The 14452-nt window shown below is 37.8% G+C and overlaps 2 protein-coding genes across 2 annotated transcripts; both read right to left on the reverse strand.

The window, feature by feature from the left end:
• Nucleotides 1-5643: 5643 nt before the first annotated feature.
• LOC133721366 (uncharacterized) lies at nucleotides 5644-6413 on the reverse strand. Its single transcript, XM_062147954.1, has one exon. The coding sequence runs from the start codon at nucleotides 6143-6145 to the stop codon at nucleotides 5753-5755; it is 393 nt and encodes a 130-aa protein (XP_062003938.1). The 5' UTR covers nucleotides 6146-6413; the 3' UTR covers nucleotides 5644-5752.
• A 1562-nt stretch (nucleotides 6414-7975) lies between these two features.
• Nucleotides 7976-13564, reverse strand: LOC133721240 (uncharacterized). Its single transcript, XM_062147802.1, has 8 exons — nucleotides 13226-13564; nucleotides 13007-13114; nucleotides 12755-12925; nucleotides 12125-12198; nucleotides 11326-11475; nucleotides 9831-10116; nucleotides 8873-9106; nucleotides 7976-8771 (listed from the first exon to the last, which is right to left on the reverse strand). Exons 3-8 carry the CDS (start codon nucleotides 12914-12916, stop codon nucleotides 8400-8402), a joined length of 1278 nt encoding a protein of 425 aa, XP_062003786.1. The 5' UTR covers nucleotides 12917-12925; nucleotides 13007-13114; nucleotides 13226-13564; the 3' UTR covers nucleotides 7976-8399.
• Between the last annotated feature and the right edge of the window lie 888 nt (nucleotides 13565-14452).

Here is a 14452-nt window from a genome sequence, read left to right on the forward strand (position 1 = left end):
GGATTTCATGTTGTCTTCCATATATTAAGGGTTTGGTAGGCTTATAATTAACTTCATTATTACTTCTAAAGGTTATCTAACCAAAACTCAATACTCAATTATAGTTGAACCAAAATCGCTGTAAAGGAGCAAATGTTGTGGCTTTTATGTGCCTTTCCAACTAATACAACCCTATGGTACACACTTTACCTCTCTTTATATAAGCACAAGTAGAAGAGCATTGATATTGGTCTGAATCAATTTGCAGTATTACTACCATTACCGGTGCTTAATAGTTAGTGTTCTTCAAGGGAGCTGATCAGGATGAGGATGAAGGCATATCGAAAAATGTGGAGGGTGGTGCCTTGCATGAGAAGGAAGTTTCTGAGAACTGATTCCTGGAAAGACATTGAAGAAATAATCAAGAGCAAGCTAGCAACTATCAAGGAAGAGCCCGAGACTTGTGAGGAAAGCCTCACGCCGCCAAGGCTATGGTGCTTGGCGAATAATGAGAAGAAGATTGGATCGAAGCAGATGATCACAAGGCACTTTCCCATGCCAAATTTCAGCCTCAAAGACTCTTATTTGCTCTTCATGACTGGCTTTGGCGCCTCTAAGAGGTAGTTTAATTTGGTGGAGTCCTCCAATACTGATTTTGTTGTGCTTGTAATAACTATAAGAAAGAGATTGAATAAGGGACCAATTGATTGCCTATGTTCAACTTATATATGAAACTCTTTTTAACATATTGTATATAGTCTGTTCCTGCAATAATCAAATTCTACTTTGCCTTATTGACATGTTAATTAGTAATTTAGTATGATGGAATTACTATCTATCTTCACAATTTGTGCTGTACACTCTTAACTGATGCCTTCGCAGCCTTCACATCAATTAATCAATTAAATTAAAAGTATACTTTATTAACAATCGAATTTGATCGAGCTGAAGGCTAGGCATGAAACATAATAATACTGAAACTGTATTGCAGCTAGCTAGTGATATAAGAAAACCTGTATACACCAGCAAGGCAGCAAGTGATAACAGGCTCTCTCTCTTAAACCCCAAACACCAGCGAGTTGATGAATGGCTTTAATTACAGTAATTCCTGTCTCTGTCTCTGTCTCTGTCTCTCTAACAAGAAAACAAAGGTATTTTCTTCTCATAACACTCGGAAGGTTTCGAGAGAAGTCATTTCACTGTGTTTATATAAGTAATGTATACAAATGGTGAAATGATGACTAATGCATGGTTATAATTTTTAGCCAATTACATTTACTTAGTGAACTGTAAATTCTGTTAATTGGAGTATTAAGAATAACAATGGGAAAAAGTAAGAAAAGCAATTATATTAACTGAGGAAGCTGATATACAACTCAATTCAGATGTAACATGCTATTTGATACAGCTCCTAGCATAGGGAGCCTTTGCTACTGTCTCCCTAAATTTGACTGATGAATGAGATAGAACTGGAAGCCCCCACTGAGTAGAGAAAATAATATTGGGATAAACTCCATCAGTTTTCAATCTCTTCACAACCTCACTGTAAATCCTTGCAATCCTGCTTGGCCACACAACTACAGAGAAAACCTTCAAAGTAAACTTCCTAGAGCGGGACAGCCGAAAACCCTTTAGCTTTCCATTCATCTTCTTCACCCAAATATGCCTTCCAGACCTACTCATCTTCTCATTCCTTTTGCTTAGCTTCTCATACTGAAATCCCAAACCTCTCCCAACCATGTCTTGAAAACCCATCTGACCAAAAAGAGAGAAAAGGAATAGAGAGAATTGAGATGATAGGATTTTTGTTTTAAGTGTGTGGCATAGATATTTATAGAGGAAGAGTTGGTTGGGAATGAATGGAGGTAATGTATCTATCACCTTTCATATTCTAGCTCAATATACTCTGTATATTTAGAATGAGAGATAGATACATTGATACAATCCCCTGTATTTCTACTTTTTAACACATGGCTACCACCACATTCATAACCACCTCAGTGATTGTAAGCTGCTCTCCCTTCTCTTAGGTTTTTAAATGCAGGAGAGTGCTTGTCTTATGAAGAAAAGGAATATTAGAGGCATGTGCAATGATTGATGACCATGTTAGGGTGCAAATCGAAGCCAATCATTTTCTGAAGAAAGTAAGGTTTGCAGTTCTGATCTTTAGCTAAAAGCTGGTTAACTTGTTTGTTTATGTATCTGAGACTGAGCGAGTCATAATCAAGTCAAGGCTATGATCTGTTGGTCTAATTTGTCCAACATTGAAGAAAACAATGGTTGGTACTAGCAATTGTTTAACTATTTGACGCAGTCGGAAAGATCACATAAGGTTTACAAGCAATAAACCTAAAACAAAGGTTCTGGAGTCCACCAGAGATAAAAGAGATAAATCTCAATTTGATTGATAACATGATAAAAGATAGGTTCTGCAGCCGTTTAAGGTTGCTTATATATGAGAAAAGAAACCCAGGGCGACTAACAATGAAACCCTAAAGCCTACGAGTAAAAATAAAACAAATCCAAAACAAACTAGGAAACCGAAAATTCTGAAAAACAGTAAATTGCAGTTTTAAGACCCTAAATGCTGAAAGCCTGAAAAAGCCCACACATCGTGGCATAGCCACGAGTTTTGTTCATGAGGCGATTCCCTTTCCGGAAAGCTATGGCACGATCGAATCGGACACTGAATGCCAAAGTTGCAATAGTAACTTGGGTTTTCCTCCTTTTGTACGATCGAACTGTTCTTCAATTCGGACTGCCATCCATTCTACATCACTATTAGGGGTCATTGTGTGTTTATGTGCACCTTGTTTAGTCTGATTAGAAATTCTGCAGCAAAACATTTGTTAAGGATTTCTTCATATTGGGCAAGTCAAATTTCACAATCCACATTACTTAACATGATTTAAGGAGAAGGAGCCTAAGAAATAAATTGGGTGGTTGCTGAATACACAAAAAAATTTGATCACCACTTCCCCCACCGCCTAGAATAGTTTCTGAAATTCAAGTTTTAATCAGCCTTCATTAGATTTAGACTGGGACTGGAGTCAGGAATAGTGGCGGTTTGGTATTGGTGAAAAAAAGAAGGGGAATTTCAGTAAATAACCAAATGCGATACTTGGACTTTAGTAAATAACAAACATAGAGGCGGTGCCTCATGCCTCATGCCAACTTAATATATAAATTTAGCTAAGGCCTGATTCCTTGTTTCTTTATTCATCTAAGCCAAGTGAGTCCATAATCAAGTCAAGACCATGATCTGTTGGTCTAATCTGTTTCACATTGAAGAAAACAATGGTTGGCAATTGCGTTGGCAATTGCAATTGTTAAACTATTGGGGTAATTTTGTATTTTTCTGCAACTTGATTTGCAAAACCTGCAGCAAAAACATTGGTTGAGCCCCTTCTTCATATTGGGCAGGTCAAAACTTCCCGGTCCACAATAGAGGGAAAGAGTCCACAAAAAAAATTAGGGAGTTGCTAAATACACTCAAGAATATAATGACCACACCCACCACTTAAAAAAGGTTCAGGATTCAGGTATCTGAAAGAATATAAAGGTAAAACAAGTAATGTATAAAGAATTTAGATTCCTGAATTCTGAATTCCACCATAACCACAAGAACATGTCCAACATAAACGTTCCAACAGTGCCAGTAGTTCTCCTCCCCACTTTGGCCATTCAGAAGGCAAATGGGCATAAAGTTCTCCAAAAGGCCTTGGTACGTACAGATGATTTTTCACTTTTTCAATGTGAGACTCCAAAGGCTCTAATCTAAGCTATTCTCTCCAGCATCGCTAAATACACTCGAGAATTTGATCACGACACCAGCGACCCAAAAAGTCTCTGAATTCATTAGTTTTAGATCGGACTGAACTGACGAACATTGCTACTGGTGAAGCAAGTATAAAGACTTTGTCTCAAACCTCATGTTTCATGCCTTCTTAATACATGTGAATTCAACTTAATCTTAACTTTCTACTGTAAGAAACTGCAGACTCCTTCTAGTTAGATCTACTCTCGGAGTCAAAGAAATATATAAACCTTTTCCACGTCTCATTTTGCTTAGCAAGTATGTTACCGTTGCCATGCATTCAGTTCTTTAATCTGGTTGACTTTGCAGGCTAACATTAATATTGTGTTCACAGCTAGTCGTACAATCTGATATTATGGAACCAAAAATATCTTGATCGGCAAACACATGCCGGAAACTCAGAAAGAGATCAACTTTTTCTTGCGTAGCTCTTGGACAATCTCAGCAGTAACCAATGAAGTATTATTAAAAGTCTAAGCAGCTAAGCACTGCTGGTTTCTGTAGAGCCACACATCCTTTTCTTGCGCCAAGTTATTTAGAAAAAAATGTCAACTAGGCAGAGTCATCTTCATGAGTTGTGCTAAAAAACAACATTTTTCAATCCTTTAATTTGTATTTTATTTCCAAAAAAGAGTTGTATCTTCCCTTATAAGTTTTTATCGCAAAGAACAGATTATGGGATCTGTCTATGTCAGCTTATATTCTTATAAGATCAAAGCCGACCAAAGAAAGAAAAGAAATCCTCTGAAAGTAGAGATGCTCCACCCTCCCAGCCAACCCATAAAGATGAAAAAAGATGCCCACTTTTGATGAAGCTCTTTTATTCTACTTCGTCTGTCATGTTACTGCAGAATGTAGCTGAATATTGAATATCGAGCCGACCTGGTTTTATATTCATCAATTAATTCTACCAATATCCGACGTTGGATTTTTAATGAAAACCCTGCCATGAGGGCCATGCCTCCTTGTTTATATTTATATCAAGGGCAGAGTTTGCTCTACCATGCCGCTTCGTAGGGTAAAGCAATATATAATGTGATCCTTTTATAAAGATGAGATCTTTAATAACATCATGCATAAAAAGCAAGGGTATTAATTTGATTCGCGGATTAGAGGTGTCTGAAAATTTGGTTACAAATATGTGTTTTAGTAAGTGGAAAGCTTAGATTTTAATGGCAAGTAAAAATGTTAAAAGTGTGGTTTGCTTTTGCTTTTTCATTCCGTGAACCAAACGGACAATGGTTGAACATTAAGAAGAGCAATCTAGCAGGGAATGTTTCATGTTTTAAATGTAAAATGCAGAGCCTGTGAATCAAAGTTTGGATGGTTGAGAATGGCACTGCTGAGTCAATCACTAAGAAAAAGGGGTTAAAGTGACAAAGTGCAACAACCAAACTTAGAAATAAATGGCCAAAAGAGTTCTTGGGTATGTGACTCAACTGTATCAACAGTGACAAGCGCATGCAATGTGTGAAAGTCTGCGTTGCCCAATAAAGACTTTCTGCTCTCTCATCTTCCACTCCTTTACCTTTCCTTCAATTCAAACTTGGATCTCTGGAATGCTTGACTTTTTTAGGGTTCCTCCTCCCTCCCTTGAGAGTTCAAACCTTGAACTTGTTTTCCACACCTTTAATTTCTCCCCATTTGGCTCTTTGCAAAGGCCAACAGCTAACAGCTATTTCAGGTACCAAAATGGACCTCAAACTTTGTGTAACCCAGAAAACATGGTCTGGCTCCAGTCCAATTTCCACTTTGAAACTCTCAATTTCATAGATATATACACTTCTATTATTTTGGGATTCTCACATCAATTCTATCGGAAATAACATGTACAAGATTCTAATATATATACCACCAAATCACCATCATGTATATTAATAATTAACTCATGGAAATAACATCAAATTTCGTGGAAGAAACAACTAATAAAGCAAATAATTAACATGGAGTTGTGTTCTACCAGAAGCAATACGAGTTATCGCATTTCCTGTTATGGCGGTAGTAATTCAACAGTCGGCATATTCTTCTTCTCCGGAAAGAAAATCCATACCGGAATCTGAAGCAAACCGATTTCCTAAGCTTTTTAGCATTACGCAGCCTCAAGCATATGACCCTCTTCACTTTAACCAAAGACCCTTTAATCTTCTCGGCCAGACTCTTCTTCCTGCAGAACTGGTAGCTTCTAAGAAAAAGCTGCCTCTTCTCCATCTTCTCCATCATCACGTAGTTATAAGCGCCGTGAGTATTGCTCTGATGATCCATGAAGAACCCACCAAAGCTACTAGTACTACTCGATGAAGTGGTTCTGCTGAGAGTTGGGTTCGGACGCGGCTCCCACAGGCCGGCCATGAAGTACAAACTTGAAGAAACAGAGAGCGAGACAGAGAAGGGTATGTAGGTTTTGGCTTTTGGGTTGTGTTTGATATGAGATTGGAGGAATAAGAAAGAAGAAAGAGGAAATATTATAAAGGGTTTGGGATTTGTATAAGTTCTAAGAACAAGTGCTGGTTAAGTCATTGGCGAGTGTTTGCTTTACATGGCAAGCGAGCAAACCGCCGCCACAGGAGCCAAGACAGACTAGCTTCTTAGCTAGCTATAAGAAAAATCTTTTCTTCTCTGCTTCTCTATTAGTCCGATCTTATATAATAGTCCAGCTTTAACACGTGGTTTGATGGACGGTCACGTGACTCTGGTGTTTCATTTTCATCTTTTCGTCTAGACTTTCTCCATGGTCTTTATCTACTTTGGACAATGCCATGGGAAGTTGGGAACCATGGTAATTAGGAAGTTTAGTCTTTGATGATACCATCATACTTAATATCTTGGCTACATGTGGATGTACTACCTCTATTATTATGATTAGTTGTTAGTCTTCTTACTTTTGAGTTAAATGTAAATTTACTATAACTACCACAAAACTTGAGCTGTAAAATTCATAATAAGTAACGAACGATGTAATATTTCTTTAAAGATTATCGATCTTGTATTACCCATGCTCTATCATTATGTTATATGATAATCTGGGGTGCCATCGATTCATTAGCACCTAATGTCGGTTCTCATCCATCTTAGATAGGCTCAAACAGGGTTTGGTGTACCATAGCTTGATTGGAAAAATCCCCAACTAAAATATCTTCTAAATTTAAGAATGATTATTGTAGCTCTAGCCTAGCCTTACAGGCCAAGAGCATTACCCCTATAGCACGCTCGAAATTAATTCTATAGATAAAATTCAAAATCTAACCATGAGTCATTTATTAGATCCTTAATAGATATTTTCAATAATAGATATTTACGAACTTGAGTTCAATACCAATTATAAAACTAGGGTTGAGTTGTTTGGAGAAGCAGCAAGAACAATACAGATAAGCCAAGGGCTGCTAGGCGACTTGCGTAAGATGAGAAAATTGTATAACAATCTGAAAGGTCAATACCAAATATAGTTTAGATTAACTGCACTATACTTATTCTAAGTAGCTAATACCACTTAGAGAAAGAACTAAGCAGATAGTCTTAACCAACCCGTACATTATGTAAGTTTCACCCATTAGTACGTGTATCATGCATCTCATACAGTCTTCGTGTAAATATAGGTTCTCAGATTCTCAAGGTTCAAAGCAGATGCACCAAGAGACGATGATGAGACTTGACCTTCAAGAAATTCAATAAGAAAATTCTTCTCCAACTCAGCAAACCGAGTAACCAAAATTCAAAACCATTTTCAGCAAACTTGAAAATAAAGAGTCATCGACTCTTCTCAACCCAGAAGCATTTGACTTTCATTGGAAGGGAAAGGCCCAATAGTCCTGGAGTTGTTATCAGAAATTTATGAGCATCAGCCTGAATCATCATCTGATTATCTTATTATAACATCACCAATGTCTCATCAACTAATCAATCATTTCACTAACAAAGGAAAATCAAATGTGCACGCTTCAAAGACCCTGCATGGCAGTATGGATATGGGTTGCTCAAATCATTCATTAGATAGAGTTGCTTCTAAGGCATCGGAAGAGGTGGATTATGAAATACAAACTCAAATTTCTTAATGACGTAAACGGGAATCGGAAATGATGCTAGCAAACAGTATTTCAGAAATATATTTCCCTATCTTTTCAAATATAGCAGAACCTCCTTGAATTGCACTGGCACAAGTAGGTAAAAGAAAGTGTTCGAGAGTAAAACAAAACACTGCACCTTCCTATGCTTCTTGTGTGAAGTTCCATTGCTTGAAAAAAGTAGATTACAAACCGGACCAAATGGTGACTCAAGAAATACTCAAGTATCAAGACGATGAAATCCAATGGGCACTCTTCAATGTGAAACAGAAAGGGGAAAAAATAAAATCAATTTCATGTTTCCTATTGTGATCTAACAAGTATGACAATTAGAATTCCATATCTACAATGCACACTGAACTAACAGGCCATTAAAACAGCTTTCAGTGGGAAGCCTAATATTTGTGACTACGAAGAGAGGTATACCAACACCAGCATCACCACACGATTAAGCACATGAGGCTTTCCCAAAGGCCCCGAAACCCTTTAACACTTCTTTCCTAGGGAGAACATTCTTCAAACCTTTCTACTACATAGTGTTCTAGTCACCTAGTGCCATGTTCGTTTGCTGGAGGGACCTTTGTGGGGTAACTGGACAAGTCCAAGTCAATAAGTGACATGTCATATGGCACTGATGAGGAATTTGAGGTATCAACGAGCAGGGAAGACTTCATTGCATCTGAATTTGCAGAATCAGGTACAGGCTGGGGGCCAGATTTTTTCGGAGTGCTTGCACTAGAAGATGATAGACTGGAAAGTTGTATGTCATCTATCTTGTTGCCAAAGATGTTCTTGTTCCTTCTGACAGCATCCATCTCTGGACCAGTCGGCACAAAGGTGCGTGACCGATACGTCCTCTTTCCCTCATCACCCTCGGTAGAGTTGTAGAGTACATAATCATGGTAAGTCGGGGCAAACTGAACAGAGTTAAATATACTCATCAGGAAGGTTGATCAGATCTAAATGTGAAAGACAACCATCTATGATAACCATTGCAGAAAAACAATTTGCAACTCACCTGGTGGACAGTATCATGGTAAAAGTCATTCAATTTTAAGGCATGAGAGAGGCTTCCGGTCAGATCTCGAGAGGCACCAATATTTGCACCAGCATACTCCTTGTAAGGAAATGCATATAGATGACCGACAGCAGCAAGTAGCATCTCCACACATATTATGAAATTTTGATATTGAGCAGCATCTTCTGCATTCTTTATTAATCCAGTTTTTGCAGCAAGGAAAACCAACACACCCTAAAAGGCAGACAAAATGAAGCAAAAACATATGGAATCAGTTTGCAAGTTGGTAACCGTTGATATGGAGTGAATATGATGGTCCATTTTTATAAATTTCGGCATTCATATCAGATAATATAATCCAAAGATTTTCAGTTATAAACTGCAATAATTTTTAATTATAGGCAAAAGGGGTTCTCAGATGTAAAAATATGACAAAAGGACTGTCGTGCCCACCAATTTCAGCAAAGACCTTCAAAAACAACAAGCTGCAAATTTTTTCGAGACGGACAACTTTCATGTATCAATAAAGCATTTATAGAAATGCAATACATCAACTTCTATTCTACAGCAGTTATCAAAAACAAATATACACATAAAATAGAATATATAGTGACTCAAGCCATCCTCTGCAAATATTTGATTCTGCAATCCCTGCAATTGCAGAATATATAGTATACACTAGACTATCCAAGCCTCCTAATAGCTATTTCGTAGTAAAGTCTACAGACTTCGAAGTTCCAAGCAGCATCTGGTTAACAAATAGAAGTTTGAAAGGAAAATTGATAATATGTTGCCATGGCAGTCATCCATACTCAAATTACTTCTCGACAGAATAATGAATTATCTTTTCTTCATGCATAACCATGATCTACAATCATGTGCAAATTGCTAAAAACACATACCAAAAAATAAGTAGTTGACAACATTCAATTTTCAAAGTAGTAAGAAGAAAATTTACCTGCCAATAAGTAAGGAAAACGACAGACTTGATTATGATGAACTTTGGAACAGGGTTGAAAGGCTGAAGCAGGTCTCTGCAAGCCACATAGAACAATGCCAATGCGTAAAGAGCCATCGAGTATGAGACTGTATAGATAATAGTGAGATACAGGTATGACTGGTTTGGACTGAAATTTCCATCTGCATATTTCCCTTTTGCGTAAAGTATGAGAGTAACAGCAGCTAATGCAGGCTTCAGAAACACAAACTGCAAACAACCTTGCTTGCACCTACGGATAAAACGCCTGCATTCACAGTTTCATACGTATGAGTTCATCAAACGAACACAATCCTATGATTCTATGACATATGTTAGGTAGGAAAGACATCAAAATCCTCATATTTGCCAGAGATATCCTTAGTAGTGCAGGGCCTCTACCAAATATATAGAGAGGCCTGATTTGATGCATGCAAGTTGTAAATTGTAAGATGGGTTAATTACACCAATGATCCAAAGCTTTGGGTTGTACTTGTGTCTCATTTTGGACCCACAACTCAAAAAGTTGCATATGGCCTTTTGAATGTTGCATGTAGTAAGGTCAAAATCCAATATTTCAGACTTGTTCCTCAATTTGCAAAGGGACATGAATACTTCTTTGGGGTCATTTTCGTCGCTTCAGGCATAATCAACCTCCCTCACCCAATTCTTCTCTTTCTTCCTCTCCCTTGTCTCTCCTCCTTCACTATCTCTCCCTCCGGCAGATGGCTCCCATGGCATCCACGCAGCAAACCTGGTGATGAAGCCAAGGCCCTGGTCAATCTCTAAGCTAATATTGGACAGCAAGATGGCCCTTACTCTGGGCGAGGTTGGTGGGATCGATTATGAATCAAAGCGTCTTCATTCTTGGCATTGCCAATGTCATGGATACTTCTTCATATCCCTACATCAAGTTCAATGAATGAAGCATCTTTGTGCATGGCTTGCCACATGGGTAGGAGTCCTTGAAAAGTACAAAGTTTCTTGAATGTTTTTCCAATTGCAATTGACAAACTTGTTACAACCAAGTTTCTATGGATACTATTCCATCTCTTATCTGAAGCTGAAGCCCCAGAAGCAGGACAGGTGTCCTTACTCAGTGAAGTAGCTTATTCTTCTACATAGTAATTGCTTCAGGGCTGCCATGGCACCCATCTTGGGGAGGAGAGATAGACAAGCAGGAGAAACAAAGTATGCGGAATAAAAAGAAATTAGGGGTGCTGAGTTTTGTCTTAACCAAACAGACAACCCCATCTTTGGGACTACCAAGCAACTTTTTGTAGTTAAGGGACCAAAATGAGACATCGCCCGAAGCTCAGGCCATTGGTGTAGTCAACATTTGTTAAAATGCATCTAAGAAAATTTTTGATACCAAGAATGCTACTAATTTCAAAGTTAGTACTTAGACATTTGAACCGGAGCAAGACAAATCCTGAAAGAAATAGATTAGCAAATTAAGTATAGATTGTGAACTCACCCGTCCAGGGGTATGGGAGGGAAGCAGCATGTCATCAGAGCCCACGAAGGCTTTATAACCCTACCAGTTAAACTTACGACAACAGACCCTGGGCCACCAACCCATGCCAAGCACAGCGATAGAAAATTGTAAATGACCCAAGCTTCATAGCTGAAAAAAAAAAAAGAATAATAACATGAGAACAAACAATATAGATTGTGAAAACCCAGCCACTAATACCTTTACCATCATTGTCAAATCAACTATTGATTTCAGACCATTTAATTTGACAAGATATTGTTTGTCACAAAGAAGCTTTATTCACAATCAACCTAATGAATAGGAAGAAGTGCAATACAATGGTAGTACTTAGTACCACAACTACTGTGATTGTTGCTGCATGAATGTTGGTCGGATTCGACACAAAATTGTGCATTACAATGGCAGAAGTATTGGAACTAGCATTAAACAAAAAAGCTTTTCAACCTCAAGTCTCCAAAAGTTACTTCAGATATGCATCCTTGGTGGAACACAATACCTAAGAATCTACTTCAAAGCTGATGGATAATATGAAAGTTAAAAAAGTAATACGCTGCAACTCTAAGAGATTTCTAGACACGTGGCACAGATTGCCAGCCTTGATTTGATGTTTCAATAACACAATCTCAACTCACACTGATAATTAATATACATCCACAAATAATTCACATGTGCAGGTAAAGTTGAGACCAATACATTTAGTGACAGTTTCCTACTTTTCTCATGAACAGAATTTTAACAACATGCTGTGAATTATTCACATAAATGAAGATATACTTACACTTCCCTGATGGAACTAAAGTAGATGGAGACCGCAGGTATAACAAGGGATAAGAACGACATTAATGCGTATACCTGCCAATGAAACCAAGGTCACGCTGGTTACGCGGGTCCAAATTCAAAAGATACTAGCATTATGAAAGAGTGAGATCTGAAAGATCTGAAGTCCAGAGCAGGAAGAAATAAGATGAAGTGAAACTGAAAGGTGAACAAAGGCCATAGAAAATGATATATAGAATAGATAAAACAAACAGAGAAGCAAATCAGATACTTGATCCTCGAGAAAACCCTAACGAATTGCAGATCCCCAATTTGTCCATTTATCATGTGTATTACCATTATCTTACAATTATGCAAAGGTTTTCTTTAAAAACTCATTCCTACACAATTTGTAGATGGCAGATACAAGCCGTAACGGATAGCAATGCAAGGGAATTAAAAACCAGCAACAGATGCCATCACTAAGATTACTCCACTACCACCTTCGTCAACAACAAAGTCGCCATTGATTATGGCAACTTGTCACAAAACAACAACGAAATAATGAAATTACTATGCAAATCTAGTTGTACATCAATATAATACACAAATGATAGCACTTCAGAGCAAGCTTATGGGATGGAACACTCACCGGGACCATAAAAATGATGCGAACAATGTATCTCTGATAAGTCGGTTCGGTGTAATTCATGAGGTGCCTGTAGATGTGCATAACTGCCAGAGCAATGGCTCCAACAGTGCAAACAAAGGCAACAATGCTCAGGTAGATTGGGACCGATTCCGATTCCGCCATTCTGAAAACCTAGAAATCCAAAACAAGCTCTGTTCAACATCAATAACCACAAAAATTATAGCACAAGAGAGCCATGTAATGATGGAAAACCTGATAGGAATCAGCAGCGGCGATTGTTCGCAACTATTAGCTTCAGCTTTGGCTCTTTTGGAATTAGAGAAATTCCATGAAAGCGAGGGAGGGACAAATTCGCAAAACCTGAGAGTAAAATTGAAATTGAAATAGTAAAAACCTGAATTCCAATTGGCTAGAGAACGAGGGTTTTGACCGAGAAACGAAACGAAACGAAAGCGAAGGCTGAGACTTTACCTTTAAAATTGGGACCCCTTGGGGTCTGGAAAATCAAGAAGAACCGGGAAAAAAATCGAGGGAACCAAATCGGAAACCGATCTGCCAGCGTAAGATGAGAAACCGTCGGGAACGATAAGATCAAAGGAGGATGAAGAAGAAGGAAGCTGAGAGGAAATGGTTGAGTGGCTTGAAAAGGCAATAATGGCGGCTCTCTCTGTCTCTCTCTCTCTCAGTCTCGCTGTACACAACAACTGATTAACAGATACGAGTGCCTCAATTTTCAATCTTTTGCAAATCCTGAAATTTTATCTTAGAGACGACGGTAATGGTGAGTTCAGGGTTAGTTGGAAAAGGCTAACTATATATTTACCCCAATTAGAGGATTCGAGTGCCGTCAAAGAATAATTACGGGTTCGGTGCAAGTTTGTAAGTTTGGTTATTCAAGTTCGATTCTCACTAATCACTTAAATTATCGCCGGCTATGCTAGCCTTGATTTACTTGGAGCATAAAGTTAGGCTAACCAAGACCTATCGATTTCGAGACTCCAACATTTCTTATTATGTATGATAAACTTAAATCGATTCATGTCTTAATTTATTTGTTGAATCATTTACCAATTTTGTGACTTTTAATTTATTTGTTGCACAAATTAGAATCTTGAATTGATCTTTGCATTTATTTGTTTTTTTTAGACTTCATTTGGTTGGCGAATTTGAGAGTTTGGAACAAGAAGAGTGTGTTAGAAAATACTTCAGTACATTAATGTACCGATACATCAAGTAGATTAGGTTCAATACAGATAGATGTAGACTAGCTCGGTACAAGGGTAGACTAACTCCATACATGTCTACCCATGTACTGAGTTAGTCTATCTCTGTATTGAACCTAATCTACTTGATGTATCGGTACATTAATATACTGTAGATGATCCCTATTGTGTTTGGTAAGCACAAGGATATGAATAAGCTTCTCATATGAGGAAGGGAAAAAGTGGGGAAAATGTTCTCTCATATCTCCAAAGATTTCATTTTCCTTCATTATTTTCTTTTTACATTAATTAATCACTTCTCATTATTTTAATGCATTAATCTTTAAAAACAATTTCCAAGTGTTTTCAAACAATGGAGAGCAAAAATCATGGAAATGTTCATAAGAAAGATAAACAAAAATTATTTTTCCGCAAACCTAACGAGACTTTGGAATTGCTCGAAGTTTGGAGAGCAGAAGAAAAAACCCGACCCGGT

The sequence above is a fragment of the Rosa rugosa genome, chromosome 7, assembly GCF_958449725.1.
Source record: "Rosa rugosa chromosome 7, drRosRugo1.1, whole genome shotgun sequence".
In the NCBI taxonomy this organism is placed as follows: Eukaryota; Viridiplantae; Streptophyta; class Magnoliopsida; order Rosales; family Rosaceae; genus Rosa; species Rosa rugosa.

Bases quoted from the DNA above. Each gene is read 5' to 3' on its own strand.
- LOC133721366 (XM_062147954.1), bottom strand. From the start codon at position 6,145: ATGGCCGGCCTGTGGGAGCCGCGTCCGAACCCAACTCTCAGCAGAACC.
- LOC133721240 (XM_062147802.1), bottom strand. From the start codon at position 12,916: ATGGCGGAATCGGAATCGGTCCCAATCTACCTGAGCATTGTTGCCTTT. The intron at 10,117-11,325 runs GTGAGTTCACAA...CTGTGAATGCAG, and splicing joins CCTCCCATACCCCTGGACGG to GCGTTTTATCCGTAGGTGCA. The intron at 8,772-8,872 runs GTGAGTTGCAAA...AACTCTGTTCAG, and splicing joins ACCATGATACTGTCCACCAG to TTTGCCCCGACTTACCATGA.